Here is a 17,853-nt window from a genome sequence, read left to right as displayed (position 1 = left end):
ATAAAAAAAATATCGCCGTTAATCTATTCTCAAAGTTGGGTGGGGAGCTGGGTCTATAGGGGAGAGTGGGGTAAAGTGAGACATTTTTTACATTATCTCCCCTCTAACCGAGCTAAAATGATATATCAGTAAAATTTACCCATTTCCCATTAATTCAGGGTATTTCCTAGCAATGGAAATTATTGGAACGTATTCAGGACGAAGGGCAGTGAAAATATGATTGTTTTTTAAAAAGTTGTCTTGTGTCTCACTTTACCCCAGCTTAGGGGTAAACTGAGACAGACCAAAAAAATCACAGGGGTAAAGTGAACCAGCTCGGGGTAAACTGATCCACTTACTTTTTCCACTCTGAAACTACCATAACAACACATTGTAACAGTTAGAATCCTGACAGCTAGTTTGACAACCACACATTCCAGAACTAATGTCGGACTAGTAACAGAATCATGGGGATTGGTCAATTAAGCACACTCTGAACAAAATCAAAAAGAACATTGGCTAATATAATTCAAAATGTTTTAATTAACATTCAAATGACGGATAGAACCAGTTAGATTAGAACACAGTCTGGGGGTCAGAACACAGGACCCTTAGAGCCAGCTAGTGTCTGGGGGGTCAGAGCAAAGGACAATCCGACCCAACTAGAACAGCCTGGGACTCAGAACACAGGACTAGACCCACCTGGATTAGAACATCAGCCTACTGTCATACTTTACAACTAGGCATACTCTACATCCCAGCCCTGAAGGTTACAGGGAAAGATGAGGAGTTGCTCTCTCCGTGTGGTTCCTCCAGGCCTTTTAGGTTGAGGCAGCTTCTTCACCACATCACTTTTAGGAACATGTGCCACATCATTTTCCTTTATAGCAAATGTGGGTCTCTCCCACTCTTTTGTGTTTCCCTGGATTCGTCTGAGAAATTGTGCAAGTATTTCGTCATCCTCAACTTTCTCAACCATGCCAATGTAACGGACGCTCCTGAGTTTGGTTGCAAAGTTAACTATGACAAAGTCACCCACGGACAGATCTGTGTTTCCTGGATCACTTCTCTCATCCTCAGAGCTCTCTTCATCAGACACATTATCAATTGGGACAGGGACATCACTCTCCTCAGAGCTGCTAACTATGATTTTCTTTTTGGTTGCTTTCTTTTTTGGTTTTCCCTTTTCTTTATTATTTTTCTTTTTCCCTGCCAGTTTCTTTTGTCTTTATAAGCCTTTTCAATTGCCTGCTTCTCAGGAGTATCAGTTAGGATGGCTGTCTTCACACGCTTTCGTTTGGTTTGTGTTCTGGGGGGACATTTGGGAAGTGTTAGAATTTCACGAGGAGACACATATCCAGGTTGGCTGGGAACACACGGCACATCTGAGTCAGCTGGTGAGGCACATCCATGTGGACCATGCGCAGTGGATGGATTAGCATTAATCTTAGGAGGCTTGACTTGTCAATATTTCTATCCCTTGCAGCTGCTCTTATAGACTTCTTTCCTTCCTTGACCTCAGTGGCTGCACTCTCCATCTCCTCTAGGGGTGTTTTGCCCCAGGTTGTCTTCCTGGTGTATTGCCTTGGCATGACGGCTTTTCTACAATGTTTAGAACATTAAAAATAAAACATATGTAATGTAATATTACATTAAAATATGTTTAATACTAAACTTAACATATTTCTCATGTCTCACTTTACCCCACAGCATTTGTCTCACTTTACCCCACTGCCACATTTTAGAAAAAAATGATCTCTCTTAGCAATTCAGGCTAATCTTCAGCTAGCATCATCACATGGTTTTATATGTTGGTAGTTCATCAACATGTATGATATAAGTTTTTCTACCTGAATCAATTTGCTTTGGCACAACAGTTGATTCAGTTGACATCAAGAAAATTTACTTTTACATGCAAAAAAAATATTTTTGTGAAAAAAAACATGCTTACCACAGCACCATGAGGTCCTCTCCTTCATGGCCAAGGGGAAATGGGAGAGACTTGTAAACATAATGATCACATGACCACAAATGTATTCCGTTGCCTAGATACAGGGGGTGTCTCACATTACCCCGTTCTCCCCTATGCAATAAAGTGACTGATTGCTTTGACTAAAAGTAAGCCAGTCTCTCTTAATTTTTTCTCTCTTATTGGCTGACTTTGTATAATTCAAGTATTCAGGGAACGGCTTCCCCTCTGAATCTCATGACATTTCCACTTTCTTTTCTCTCATGGTCGCAGCCAATTTTCTGACCATGTCCTCCCTATCCTGATCAGTACAAACTGTTGGCCACAAACCAGGGTCGTTTGTCACAATATTTTCTTCCCTTTCAAATCCCTCAACATTCAGTCCATCCTCGGCATCTGAATTCTCATCTCCATCTTCACTCTCTTCCATCTGTCTCTCACTTGCATCTGTTCCCTCTTCCATCTCTTCCTCCACGTCCTCAGTTCTCCTGACAAACAGGAAGAGGGTCCTGGAACTGAAAAAGTATATAGCATTTCCTATCCAATCTTTTCCACTCTACAGATGCCTCTTATATTTTGTGTGTATCACTTTCAGACATTAATGTGTTGCCATTAAACCAATACTGATAGCCGCTCACCTTCTTCTTCATGTGGGAGCGCAGAGGCTGATTCAGGGGATGCTGGAGTTAGGGATTGGGACACAGCCGGACCAGTTGCTGCTGTTGCTGGTTCATTTGACTCTGTTTGGAACGAGGCATGATTTTGACAAAGTGCGTTTGACTGCATTGAACGTTTAACTAAAACTGTGTATTGTTGTTTTTTCCAGCGTTTTCTTGACCTAACATGGGGAGAAAATTGAGTTCCCTTATCATGCACTTTTAACACTAGAACGGCCACCAGCAGTCATTTTAACCGCAACATTTAAACTTATGGTAATTATCTTTAACACTAGAATGAACATGGCATCATTTTGACCGTTTTTAAATTTGCATAGTCAATAACTTTGTTTAAATAAATCACAAAGCCTTGCTGCTCCCTGACTTTTCCTAAAACTACATGAATTTTCATTAAAACTAGTTTAAATATTTATGGTGTGAATAAAAACTGAAATATAATAATTTCCACCTATAACGTCCACAGGCAGTCATTTTGCGCGGTTTAAATTGAGTTTTGCCGACGGTCTGGATCAGATAATGTGAAAGTATTATGTGAAGATGGTTGGCAGAGATGAATCATGCTGTATTTGAAAATATTGGGGACATTGTAGTTATACAGCTCCACATCATCTTCAAGAGATGCACTGAATCCTCACAAACAGCTGATAGTAGTTTGTACAGCAGCTGGCAGAGGATTTTTATCAGAGTTCATGAAGTTAGACTGTTTGTAAGACAGGTGCCACAGCGTGGACCGCAGTAGGATGCTGAAAGTGGGTGTCGCCTCGTACAAAGATGTCGACACCGGCTGCATGTGAGGTAAAGCAGTGCACACGCTGCACCATGCTCTATCGAAACGTGCTAACTTATCCAAAAATGCTACCGTAGAGACCTAGGGCCTCATGTACAAAGCGTGCGTACGCACTGAAAAGTGCCGTAGGTTACGATCATTGTCACGGGCGGTCCACTAACAATTTAGGCCTACTTACAAACCCCCCTTTTCTTGTGAAATATTGGGTAACATACTGTCGACCCTTTGCCTCTTTCACTCCTCTTATTTTTTTCTCTTTCCGTTTTTGACTTCCAGATTTTGGAGGCATTTTCACATCCTCTGTCAAGTTGAATCGGTCGGCGCTATAAGTGAAGTCAAGCTGTTTGTGTTGCCTTGGTTACTGGATACAATTTGGGCGGACTGAACCATTTCATGATAATCGAGAGGGGGAGAGGGGCCCACGGATGTTTGTGTTTCCTAAACAAATAAAAAATTTTGACACCAGGAAACAGCAAATAGAATAATTTAAAGTTGATGATTTTTACTATCAAATTTTTTTTTTTTAGCAACACAATTTTATTGGGGCTTCTCTGGGCCCCCTCATAGTCATGGGCCCCGAGAATCGTCATCTTTTACCCCCCTTACAGCGCCCCAGTCCATGTATCCCTAGGTGCACATCTTTATTGGACATTTTTTAATGTCCTGCAAGAAGGTACCGTTGATTCGCTGGTTGTGGAAATGGAAATACAGCCGCAAGGAGAACATGTAGTGACTGTCCTTCAGTTGGCAGAGGAAGTACCGGCTGGTTGACAGCTCTTTGTTAGTTTGCTCTGCTGAAGCTGAATTAACAATAGAGGCAAGATCTGGCAATAGTTTTATGCTCCTCAGTCTCTTCTGGCCTTTTTTGTCTTTTTCCATGAAAACAGTCATAAAGTGACTACCGTTCACTAGTTCCAGTGAGAGTGTGAGGGCATGTGAATCTGTCAGTGGTTTTGTCTTCATTTATCTTTGGCCCCATAGAGCTTTGGAGGGTTTTTACCCACTCCTGCTGCACTTTAAGTTTTTTTTCCAATGCAGCAGAAATGTTCTCTGCTGTTGGAGCACATAACCTGCCATCATGTGGCTGGAAAATGTTTTGGTGAGTCCTATTATTGACATGTCTGGCGACACGTCCAGCTGTATCAGAGATGAATACTGTGGGTGGAAAATTTAAACTCAGGAGAGCATCTCCATGGTCTCGAGCAGATTCCTGCCACCATAGGGGTGAATGATAGTACTCCACACCATGGGTGCACCCAAAGATGCATTACCCCTCCTGTGGGGAAAAAAACAATGTCTATGATTCATTATCGATCATGGCAATTGGCAAAATGGTTATGATAGATGAATGTAATATTGATGCTTTAGTTTTAGTCTTTTGTTTTTTTGCTGTTTCCTGTGCTTGTTTACAAACCTTTGCAGCTACTTTGTTCATTGCTTCTCAGTTTTTTCATAAGTGGAAAGTTTGGATAAGTTTTTCATGGATTCTGTTTAAGTTTTTTTATTCTTTATTTACTTTTATTAAACTCCTGCATTAAATTTTTTTTTCAAACTGCTTCCCTCAATGTCTGTTTTCCATTCGGGACCATGCTTGTAATTGTGTACATATTTATCTTACCTCCAGGTTTGTGAAGCTTCACAAACATTTTGGGATATATATGTCCTTATACAACAAAAGCTCACCAAGCCTATTAATGATCCACTTGCTGAAATGCCTAGAGCATTGCATGCCTCTGTAAAATCTTCTCTTCGAGGCTAATAATGTGGGAAAAAACACTGACAACTGCCAAAGTAGTTCAAGCAATTTAAAATTTGACTCCAAAATGTTATTTTTATATAAGGTCCTGCAGATTCTTCAGTTTTCCAGCATCTTTGCATATTTGAACCCTTTCCAGCAGTGACTTTATGATTTTGAGATGCATCTTATCACACTGAGGACATTTGAGGGACTCAAACACAACTATTTAAAAAGATTCAAACATTCACTGATGCTCCAGAAAAACAAATTTTCACTGCACAAATGTACACATCTCTTGTCATGAGACACATTACTAAAATGTGTTTTTGACAGAAACTGTAGTTTTCCACCCAAATAAAAGATCCACTGGTTTCAGTCATAAAGGTACAAGTGTTTGTCTTGCAAGTGCTGCAAAAAAATATGCATTTATATGCCAAATTATTTTACAAAAACCCTTAAATATTATTGTATTTTGATTGTTCTACTACATGTTTTTAACAATACATCTATGCATACTCTGCATAATAAAGTGTGGGATTATTTTCATCTGTTTTATACAGTATGTTTCCAAAATAAAACTGCTGTTTTACAGTTTTGAGCATGTGATAGTTTATTGAAGTTGATTGTAAAGCCCTTGCTGCCAGTCATTTGATTTTTAGCCTTGCCTGTACCGTGTTGATCTAAATGCAAACTAGGATCTAATTGAACGTACAATTGTGTCTTTATACACGGTGCAAGGTACGATGGTGAAACAAAGTCGTGTTATCAACGTTGATTAACTTTTCAAAATCACCTCAAAACACCTCATTCAGCTTTCATCCAAGGTCTGCAGAACGACCCTAATTCACCCGTCATGAAGGTAAGACGGTGAAACAGCGCCGCGATTTCAACGGTGAATCCACGTCGGGATTTCAACGGTGATCCAAGTTGCAAAATCGAAAGGTAATTCCCCGGTGAATCAACGTCGTGATTTCAACGTTGATCCAATTTGCAAAATCGAAAAGTAATTCAAAGTTGATTCAACCATGTTACCTGACGTTGTTTCAACGTTGAATCAACATTGAAATGCCGGCTGGGTATTGTGTGTCTCAGTATCTTCCGCAGTAGTTTTTCTGTGTGTGTTTGAACACTGTCCTTTTTAGGATGAGAACAATGAACAGAAAGAAGAATAAACTCAATCTAAATCTCTGGGTGTGTCTCAATCTGATCCCTAATTCAGTAGTCAGCGCACTAGTAAGGGAGTCAGTCAGAGTTACTGGAGTTAAATCACCCAATGAGAGAAAAAAAAAAAACGAGCAAATAAAGGGACACCAAATAGAATATTTGTAATAAACCTTACTATTGAACTTTAGTGCCTAGTTCCTGAAATAGGCTTTCTGACAATATTCATATTTATAATAAGATTATATTTGGTGTTTACTTATTTGTAAATTATATTTAACATAAATATAATGTGATATTTGCAAGTCACATCCATACAAAAAAAATGTATTTGCCTACTGGCCAGCTTTTCTTGCAGGTACAAGGGATAGGCAAAAATTTCACCCCTGTACATATTTAAAGCACGGAGGAGCACTCCGTGTCGACACACTGCAAGCTCCAATCCCTCCTCGTCTACCTTGCTGGCAGATCTCTGGGAGGTCTCTCTGGCTGCTGACCACTCCCCTCCACAAACACCTCGTCCACTCACCTACAATATGGAAAATGGTTGATAAAAATAAGAATCTCCTAAATAAACTCTTCTGTATACTGTACTGTAGCCCTGTATTTATTCTAATAGTCTGCTTTTTTTTCTTTTTTTTTTACATGTTTGGATGTCTTGTGAATGTAGTCCACAAATCTTGTCACATCTTCATCCTTAGCTATAAAGACGTCTTCAAAGATGGCCTTTTCTTCAGATCTAGAAAAATAATAATAATAATAATACATAACAGGTACACAAGCTTGTGATACTTTGTAATCTAATTTTACTGGGTGCACATTAAAACGATATTTTTCTTATTAATACTGTTTCAACAGTGTGACATTATACACAATTTTAAATACCTAGCTGCATTCTTGAAACGGTAATGCTTGCGGTTTCCATCGACTGAAACTGCCAGCATGTCTGGGCTGCACGCAGGACAGATGAAGGGCTCTTCCTTACAGATTTTGTCCACCTCGTATCGCACAGCCTCCCACTCAAAAAAACTTTTTTGAAAACTGTCTTTGGAGATCTTGCCACACTATTAAAGTTAAGGAAACCAACAAATACATTAGCATCTAAAAGATTTTCGTCCCACAATACAAAGACATTAACAATACTGTAGAATAAATAAATTCAATACTCCCACGACCAAAGCGGACAGTTCGCTGATCGAGCATTCTCAAAAATGCTTGGCAGGACAGTCCTGGTGCAGCCATCTTCATTTCTTCAAATGAGAAGAAGACATCTGTGGCATAAATAGTGGCAAAGTGAAGGGTTGCAGGCCAGTAGTCACTCAGATTTAGATCACCCACTCCAGCAGTCCACGTGGCTTGGCATGCCTCACAACTCAACTCAGGCATGCTTAGATCATATCGTCCTGGAAAAATGAAAAAACACATCCACTTAAATGTAAATATAATGTGATTAATCAGGGTTTTGATTCCTTACACAATTTTACATTACTTTGTATACTTTTTAAACATTACTTAGAGGTCATGCAAATCTTACATCCAGACCTGTGCCAAACTTATGGGAGTAGAGCATGTACAGATTTTTATCTTCACACCCTTACCATTCATTGTGATTACAGCAACAGTCTTCCCTGGACTGACCCTTAGTGACTCTTGTGAACAATCACAGATTTTGTAAGGGATCTCCACAGGTACAAGCCATACTGAAAAAGATCAAACATTTGAATTAAGATCGTTTTTATTGATTGAGTATTAAGACAATTTGTATAGACTGATATAACATTGTAACGGTTCAATGGTATTGGAGTACATTGCTGAAAAATATAGAAGAGATGCTCAAAAAGCTTAAATTCAATATCAAACAACAAGAGACAAAAAAAGGGCATTATTTAAATAGTAAAACATATGAGGCCTAACAACTCTCAGAATTATGTGTATGTTGTACACTCACAAACCAGCACTTACCACAATGGGAAAGAGCCTTATCTACAACAAAAGTTGTTGGAGGCAATGGCTGGTAGAATCCAGCCGTCATGGCATCTCTGTTATGGAGAACATGTCTGGTGTGCATACTGACATCACACTGAGCACAGAAAAAGGGCTGTGGTCGACAGTCACTGCAGCGGACAGCAGCTGGATTGCTCCCACACTGTTGGCAGATGCGTGTTGCTACATTTTCATGTGCCGCAGCGGTGTTCACCAGACGTGGTCTCTCTGTCCTCCATCTCTCTGAAAAGAGACTTTGTCTTGTGCTCCAGTTTGAGGAAGCTAGGAGAGGACCTCTTGAGGTCTCAAGAGATGATGCCTCATCATCTGAGGTATTGCTCAGTGAGTGCTGGAGATCTTGCAGAAAAGACTCTGTTAAAATAGTATGGAATATTTAAAAGCAATACTTTAATATATACATGAAAGTGTTCTGCATCAAGTGCATTTGACTGTGAAAAGGCCAGTATTCCGGAAAATTTTAAAAATGTTATTTGTTATTTACACAATGAAGTACACACCAACAGCCTCTGGAGCAAAGGTCACCTCACAGTTAGTGGCAGGTGCATTGATGGGAGGATCAGATTTCCGAATGGGATCAGCTGCACCAGATAAAAAAAGAAAAGAAAAGTAAAAAAAAAAGAAAAACAACATTTACAACATTTTCAACTTGTCCCAAGGCGTGTGGCACAATTTTACCTCCCTTATTACCAGCCTGAAATGACCAAAGCTCATTGTTTAATGTTTAGCTACAGAGAAGGACTAGCAGATTTTTTTTTTTCTCAAACACAAATGTGGACAGTACAGTTACTTAGTTATCTATATATCATGTAGAAGATGAAAGCAAATAAGAATGCTTGCTGTAGAAGCAAGCTGGTTGGCCACTGACAACACACTCAGAATAAACACAGCTTCAACACAGCCTTACCAAGACCAATCATTTAGTTTATACTGCTTTACACAAATACTGTACGTAATCAAATTTATTTTCATGTCAAAAATAAAATGAGTGCTTCTGATTTGATTGACATATTCCTTGTTTGATACATCATAAATGCCTAATCAACGCAGTTATTCAATAGATCTTGAATGAAAAACTATACTGACCCTTATTTGACTGATTCCTGCTTGATCTTGGCCTTGCATAGACAATGTTTCCATCAATGTCTCTCTTTCTCCAACGCACCCTCGGTTCAGGTGTCTTTACTGGTGCCACTTCCTTCTCTTCCTGCAGCTCACCAATCAAGTCATCAAGACTTTGGAGCTCATCATTGAGTTCTTGATCATCAACCAGTTTATCCAGCTCCATTAACTGTTCTTGGAGTTCTGAATCACTCATGGTGATGGGCAGAAACAAAAACAGACAGAAAGACTTACAAAAAAGATGGACAGAGACAACAAATAGAAATATAAACAGAGAGAGAGAGAGAGAGAGCGAGCTACAGACAGACAAGTGCAGGGTAACAAGACGGACGTGGCTCTTAAAAGTGCCTTTGGTTTGTGTGTGTGTGTGTGTATGTTTGTGTTGAGGGAGGTTAAAATAAAGGAGGGGAGAATTTGAAGGACCTGATAAAAAAAGAAAGAGATAGAGAGAGAGAACAAATGAACTCCTTACATTTTTACCAGTATTTTTTTTCCATCGGTGTTGGCAGATTGGTCAGTTTTCAATTAGATATTAGTTTGTACTAGGTGGAATAAAATAGCTTTAGACAGGTGGCATTTTGATATTTCTGTTGTTCCCTTTTATTTCTTTAAGGCAAATGACAGACACGTAGCCTTACAATGTAGCCTTCTTTAGAGAGCACTTAATTTCCTTTATTACATGCCATTTGATGAGCCACAATACTGTAGTAGATGTGTGTGTTTATAATTTTGGATTGTGGATTTTGAACAATTACTGGAAAACACACCAATCTGGCAACTTGATCTGAACATTTATAAATGGCTAAAGTGTTGTGATCGATCTAACTTAATATGGGTAACCGATCACATATAATAACGAAAAACCATACAATCTCCTATATTACATTGCCTTGCATGATTGTATGTGAAAAAATACACAAGCTTGAATTTAATTAGCTAACTCAGCTAACGTTAGGCTATTGCACACGTGGTGCAGCAAGTTATATTTTGTAATGACTGCTGTCATTTACTGCATAAACTGATACCTTGCAACTCTAAAGGTTCTAAACACAACGTCTTGACCCAATTAAACGGTTTTTGTTCCATAAATATATGGATTGTTCCCATCTGTATTAATTAACTGCTCTACTTACCAAGTGGAAAATCGCACTGGACCTTGGGATCGCGCCTTACGATGACGTCAGCGCCACTGATTGATTTATTAATACATACAAATAAATAAATAGATAAACAATCAAACAAACAACCAAACAAACAATTAAATGCATAAATAAATAAATAAATAAATAAATTTAATGAATGAATGAACAGGTTGATTGCATCGCACTGCAGTGATTAATCATTAAACAAACAATCACAGCACATTAAATACGTTTTTATCATCAACAAGCCTCCGATAAAAAAACAAAACAAAACAAAAACAAACAAACAAATACCAGTATAACCTAGCAGGGCTGCAAGATTATGACAAAGATCATAATTGTTGATTATTCTCATAAAATTGTAATTGCGATTGTTAATTACGATTATCACAGTAATTTACGCTGAATGATTATACCATTGTCTGAAGAACCTGCATGCCATATTTTTACATAAACAAGATAAAAAACACTCTAACTGAAAAACCTTTATTGCTTTTCTATAGCATCTATAAATCTCAATTATACATTCGATTGGTTTATAGTTAAAAAAATGGTAGGCTACTATAATGTTATACTAAAATTAAAACAATGAAAAAACCCTTAAGATAACTTGTAGAAAGAAAGAAAAAACTTCTTCAGCATGCAGAATAACATAAGTGGACTATAAACGATTAATTCACTTTGAACATTACATAATTGCGCCATCTGTAATTTTAATTGCGATTAGAAAATCGATTAATTGTGCAGCCCTATTACCTAGCAAAACTCGGTGGAGCGTTGTTAAAGTCACCGTTGCATGCTGTTTCACATGCGGCTCTTTAATATCAGACACCAACGTCATTTTTACAATAAAATAAAAAAAAACTGTTAAATATGACGCGGGGCGCCAATTGACTTGCCCTGCCATAACTAAATTATTGTAGCCTTTTCTTTTTTATGCCTAATTATCGTAGTCTCGACCCGTACGCGCTGCAGACAACGGTCTGGTTACCTGCACGTCAAATGTCAACGTCACAGGCTCCGGTCAGAAGTCTATGGGATTCCCTGCACGTTGAAACATGACGCCTAAGGGGTGCCCAGTAAGTTAAATATTGACGCCAAAGGGATCCTGACCAAGCTTCAATATGTGACGAGTTGGGAGTGAGAACGTGTTGGTTGCAGTGACTCGCAGTACCTGGATAAGCCTTGTGTTACCAGTTTCAGCAGACCTGAGAATGTTGCCTTCACTTTGTTAAACCGGTTTCCTCCTAAATCACTTTTGTCCTTATAATACACAACATTTTTCTTTTGTGTTTGTGTTAAACCGTTTGTCCTCCTAAATCACTTTTGTCCTCATAATACAGAAAGTTTTCACGTTTGTGTTTGTGTTAAACCGTTTGTCCTTCTAAATCACTTTTGTCCTCATAATACACAATGTTTTCACGTTTGTGTTTGCATTTTTAAGGTTTCATTTAAAGGTGTTCCTGGGGATATAAAAAAAATAAATGGCTTGTTTTTGTCCAAGGATAAGACATTGGAAGACATAAAGCTCACACATTCACACTTAGTGAAGAAGATGAACAGAAAAATAATTACTCTTGTTTCTGATTGAGCTAATTATTGAATTATATGTATGCTTGGTTAAAGAGATGAGTTTGTAGACTTAAACTGATCAAGTGTGTCTAAATTCTGAACAAGGCTGTGGTGGCTTTCAAAGTTTAGGAGTGAAGTCAGAAAACCGTTTACTGCCTTTTAAAGGATTTTGACATTTAGGGCATTATTAACAGACCAGAACTTTGTGACCAGAAGGGTTTGACTGACAGTAGTCTCATAAGGGTTCACAAATACATTGAGGTTTAAAGCCATTTTTCCTCAGGTCAGCAGTGTCATTTTAATACTCAATGCCTTAATGTTGTGTATGTTTAGATATGTCCTATTAATACATGTGTGTCCCTTTAATACACGATAATGGCATGCGTGTGTGTGTTATAGCTACTGTCCTCATAATACAGGTTTATATCATAGGCGGGGCTTGCATGTAATTATGTCATGTCCTTATAATTGTGTATTTTGTCAGGTTGTCACAATATCACTTGTGTTGAGTGTAAATGAATTTTGAAGTGAGATCTGTGTTCTGTGGCTAAAACAAATTTTTTTGATGTGCACCTCAACTGTGTAGAGCAAGTAGAAAGGGGTGTCCCCATAATACAGCAAAAAACTGGTTTGGGCCAAAGTGTCCTTGTAATACATATAAACCCGTATGTGTGTGTGTGTGTGTGTGTGTGTTCTTGTATATGGTTTATAAATATCTGAAATAGGTATTACAACGTAAACATGGTTTGTGAGGACAATCCTGTGCCCTCGTAAACTAAATGGCTTTAAAAAATACTATACGATGTTTAATAGAAATTTTAAACATGCATTTTCCGTGATGGATAGAGGTATAGTGTATGAGGATATACATTATAGAATACCGTTACGTCTATGGAGAGTCCCTGTAAACTACATGTGCGTGTGTGTGTGTGTGAGAGAGAGAGAGAGAGAGAGAGAGAGAGAACTAAAAAGGCATTGGAGCACGTTGCTAGAAACCTCATACAGTGCTCGTTGTTCCTGTCAGACTTCAGCGAGTTTATCCTCCTTGGTCAATAGTCCACATTCGCCGTGGCGCTGCCATCTTCGTCTTTCTTCTTCTGTGGTTTTCCTAGTTCGTGATTGGTCAACTTCAGATAAATCAACAAATCGACTCGTTCAACCGCACATGTCACGAATTCAAACCGATAGCTCACAAACTTTTTAGACATGTTTAAAAATGATCGGGAGGTCGGGAAGTGCTCGCCTTTAGTCTTAGAAGCATTTAAGTGGAAATTAAGGCAACTTGACAGGTTGGATCAGAGGCTCAGATAGCTGGTTTATTGCAGTGTAATACAGCAGGATGCAGACTATAGAAGTGGAATATTCTATAGTAGGGGTGGCACAGTTCAACTTTTTCACGGTTCGGTTTGTTTCACGGTTTTAGAGTCACGGTTTTCAGTACAGTTTGGTATGTGTTATGTTTATGGAAAACTATACTTTCTAATAAAAAAAAGAAAAAGAATATTCTATTAAACTACAAGCAACAGCAAAAATAAATACAACAGAGTAAAGATACAAACAATAAACAGTGAATTTCAGTTTTTTTATTTTATTTTTATTTTTAGGCAGGTCTAGCATATGTTTTTAGGTACAGAAATTGAATGAAGTTATCAAATGTAAAACAGCATTACATATTGGACTGTATAAATTTTACTTGCTTTTTAATCAAGAGCAGTGAGTGATTTCTTTGTTGTTGCTGTTCGATTAATATAAAGACTGTCACTTTAAGAGAATGCACTGATCCAACAGGCCTACGTTAAGCCGGCTATGTCTGCTGTAGGATACTTACCAAAACTGGCATTTTGACATAATTTTTGTGTGAATTTGTCCATTTAAACACAATACTTCAGAGAGAGCTTATATTTGCGTGCGTTCCGAGGCGCGGGTTTGCGCACATGCACAAATCTTCTTACTGTGCGCGCGAGCTCGCGTCTTCTGGCTCTTAAATGTTTAAACTGACAAAGCTTAAATGAGTTTAGTTTAAACAGATATCAACGTGTGCTGTTAAGATCTGTGCACGCGTGCTGTCAACACTGGGGTGATGACGAAATAAATGTCTGCTCATATTCCAGCATGAGTCATTCACATTGAACAAGAGTGCATGGTTTGTCCAGGGTTTTTGTTCTTTTTCTCATTTCTCATCGCTATTGTTGTAATGTCTGGGAATCAAGAATGTGTATTCATCAGCAGAAACATATTAGCTGAACCCTGTTTGTTTTACATGCTATTTATAGTAAACCATATTACAGATGCTTTGTCAGATTTAAGTTGAACCGCGGTCCCAGCGCGTGCCAAACCGTGTGTGGTGAACAGAATGGTTCGGTTTTTTTTCAGAACAAGAACAACAGATGCCATTGATAAGGCATAGGCCAATGCTACGTCTGACCCAAAGTCCCACCAAGTGGCGATGATGGCACCACAATTCGGTGTGCTTAGCCTAGTTATTTGCTGTTCAACTTTTCGTGCCTTCTTTGACATTTTTGTAGAATGAGCTTGAGCAGCCACACGTCTATATCTGACCTTCTTGCATATTGTAAATTCTGTGTCTAAACTGTAGTGGAGGCTCTTCTGTCAACCAGCCCTGCCACCGACACCAACGAGGGGGTAAAAAAAGGACAAAAGGTGTACCTAATCAATTCAAAGCTGATATTCTGCCATATTTCACTTTAATCCCATTACGTTTGCCGTTTCATTTGCTATGCAGGTCTCCCATTTATGTCGTTAACATTATTGATTTAGTTAATTTACATGTGAATTGTACGCATAATATAAATATAAATGTGTGATGTCAAACATACTCCTCTCTCTTTACAGAGTTACAGATCACAAAAAATACATCTCATCTGTACACTGTGGGATATACTTTTGTTTTCTTTTTTGTATGTTAACATTTGGATGAACATTTTGCTATTTGCTTATGTTTCTAAACATAAAAAAAAAAAAAGGATTGTCCCCACAACAGCCAGGAACTGCACGCTTATAGATGCGTGATCAAAACAAGAAAGAGAAAGGTTATTCCCATACACAATACAACTGCAAAGAAAACAATGGATGATTGACCAATACTGATTGACCACTTGTTTTAATTGATGATGTCACTTATAAGCTAATGGCAGCAATTTAAAAATTTATCTCGTCACACCCGACAAGACACCAGAAATAACTCACCTCCACATTCAGTATTGTCAGGGTGAAAAAAAATCAAGCCATGTTGTGTTATTGTTAGAGATTCTACCAACCCCAGAATGTTTGTCTGCAGTTATGGTCTACTTTATGGTGACTGGGCAGCGTAAAATTACTGGAATGTCTTACAACTCATAAAGGGAATGGGGAAGTGAGTTGAGATATTAGCTGAACATTACAAAAAAAAGGGTTATGTGTTTACAAAATGCTCTGAATCACTACCTTTAAGTGTAACTAAATGAAATGTAAAGTTGAGAGCAATGTTTATCTTAGTTTTTTTACAATCGCTATGACAGTTTTTTCAATACCTTTAACAAGTTTCCTAAACTCTTAATACAGTTAGCACAACATCCATTTTGTAGGCTATACAATTAACACATTTCTTGTTGCTTTGATACAAAATGCATAGAGTTAACACCAATTTCAAATTCTTGAACTTCTTTTACACACAAGCTCAACCAAGACCAAAACAATGTCATTTTACAGTCAAATTTACAAATGCTTTCACACTGTATGTCAGAACAGATAACATCATGTTCTAAGACTAACTTACAAACGTAGAAGTTTGGGCAGATTAGATCACATTTATTTATTTACTTTTTATTCTACTGTGGCTTTTTCTGTTCTGTAAATTTAGTATTTTCACATAATGACATAAATTGTAAATAAATGACTATATTGACCTATATTGCAAATAAAGTCTTTACTGCAGCAATTCTGTGTCTGAATTTTTTTATTACATAAACTGAACATTTTATAAAGCTAGTCTGAGATGGTTATTCATTTTTTGTACTGAATTTCTGCAGCAAAAGAAACTAAGTACATGCATTTACTAAACCCAACAAAACAAAACTACAGTGCAAAACACAATCTGTGATTAATACAATATACTGTCTATTGTATAAGGGCATACCTGGGCAAAACAATGCAGTTTCTGTCATTTCAGCTGATGATCGTGGGTTGGAATGTTGTTCCTGTTGGAAGACAACACGTGTTAGTGTATTGAATAATTATTTGATTTTGAAACATGTTTGCAGTGTTTGGTTAGACATAGTGTATTGTGTTAGTTTATTATTGTATTTTGAAAATTAGTTTTGGGGTTTAGTTTACAATGTGTAGTTTTGAGCATGAAATTAACTGTTTTGCCAATTGTGTGTTTTAGGTGTGTTGGTGCGTTAAGAGTTTAGGAAACTTGTTAAATGTATTGAAAAAAAAAAGACGTCAAAGGGATTGTAAAAACTGTAAGAGTGAAATAGATGAATCCCAATTTGTGGATCGAGGTCTTAGAGCCTAGTGGATTAACCCTTTCACAGTCATCATTATACAACAGAAGAGGAACAGAGGGCTCAGTGAGGAAAATAGAACTTGTTTTGAACACAGTGGTGTCATCCAGATTGTTTGAGTCACTTAGCTTTCTTTTCCTCTCCATCATCTTCTTCATTGTCCCTGGACTCTCAAGAATGAGTTTCAGCAGTGGACGTAAGGGAATCCTTTGAAGAGTATCCTGCACTGCCACCTGTTTTACAGTGTCTGTCTGTGAGCCCCTCTGCTGGGTGTATGAGACACCAGGGAGAGACTCCTCCACTGGATCAACTAGGTACCCAGCTTGAACAAAGTATTTCATCTGCTTGTGTTCAGTATTCAAGCACTGAAAAGCTTTGGCTACATTTGTGAATTGCAGATTCAGCTGTTGACCTTCAGGAGTCTCACTTTGGCCAATCCTTTGTAAGAATGACATTGTCTGTCTTTGTAAAGCACCAACAATATCAAAGACCAAACTAGATGTTTGCTGAACTACAAAGTTGACAGTAGACAGGGTCAGAGATGATTTTGCCCTCAATTTTGATAAAAACAAGTCCACTCGATCTGTGAAAGTGTTCTGCTCTAACTCATCCCGTTCCATGTCATCAGCAGCATTATCTTCATCAGCGTTATCTTCATCAGCGTTATCATCAGCAGCATTATCTTCAGTAGCATTATCATCAGTAGCATTATCATCAGCAGCATTATCTTCAGTAGCATTATCTTCAGCATTATCTTCAGTAGCATTATCTTCAGCAGCATTATCATCAGTAGCATTATCATCAGCAGCGTTATCTTCAGCAGCATTATCTTCAGCAGCATTATCATCAGCAGCATTATCTTCAGCAGCGTTATCTTCAGCAGCATTATCTTCAGCAGCATTATCTTCAGCAGCATTATCATCAGCAGCGTTATCTTCAGCAGCGTTATCTTCAGCAGCATTATCTTCAGCAACATTATCATCAGCAGCATTATCATCAGCAGCGTTATCTTCAGCAGCATTATCTTCAGCAGCATTATCTTCAGCAGCATTATCATCAGCAGAATTATCATCAGTAGCATTATCTTCAGCAGCGTTATCTTCAGCAGCATTATCTTCAGCAACATTATCATCAGCAGCATTATCATCAGCAGCGTTATCTTCAGCAGCATTATCTTCAGCAGCATTATCTTCAGCAGCA

General features: G+C 38.1%; 2 protein-coding genes across 2 annotated transcripts in view; both read right to left on the bottom strand.

Annotated features, from left to right (window-relative positions):
• Positions 1 to 17,853, bottom strand: part of LOC113063326 (nesprin-2-like) — a 603,140-nt gene that overhangs the window by 81,052 nt on the left and 504,235 nt on the right. The window lies entirely within an intron of this gene.
• On the bottom strand, positions 8,052 to 10,245 carry LOC113063336 (uncharacterized). The gene is made up of 3 exons (XM_026233658.1): positions 9,399 to 10,245; positions 8,813 to 8,893; positions 8,052 to 8,666 (listed from the first exon to the last, which is right to left on the bottom strand). Exons 1-3 carry the CDS (start codon positions 9,628 to 9,630, stop codon positions 8,221 to 8,223), a joined length of 759 nt encoding a protein of 252 aa, XP_026089443.1. The 5' UTR covers positions 9,631 to 10,245; the 3' UTR covers positions 8,052 to 8,220.

The sequence above is a fragment of the Carassius auratus genome, chromosome 45 (genome assembly GCF_003368295.1).
Source record: "Carassius auratus strain Wakin chromosome 45, ASM336829v1, whole genome shotgun sequence".
Lineage (NCBI taxonomy): Eukaryota > Metazoa > Chordata > Actinopteri > Cypriniformes > Cyprinidae > Carassius > Carassius auratus.
The sequence above is the reverse complement of the archived record's forward strand: the minus strand, read 5'-3'. Positions and strand labels throughout refer to the sequence as shown.

Excerpts from the sequence above, each read along its gene's own strand:
- LOC113063336 (XM_026233658.1), bottom strand. The coding sequence starts at position 9,630 with ATGAGTGATTCAGAACTCCAAGAACAGTTAATGGAGCTGGATAAACTG. Across the intron at positions 8,894-9,398 it reads CAGGAATCAGTCAAATAAGG|CTGATCCCATTCGGAAATCT; the intron begins GTCAGTATAGTT and ends TATCTGGTGCAG. Across the intron at positions 8,667-8,812 it reads CTTTGCTCCAGAGGCTGTTG|AGTCTTTTCTGCAAGATCTC; the intron begins GTGTGTACTTCA and ends CTATTTTAACAG.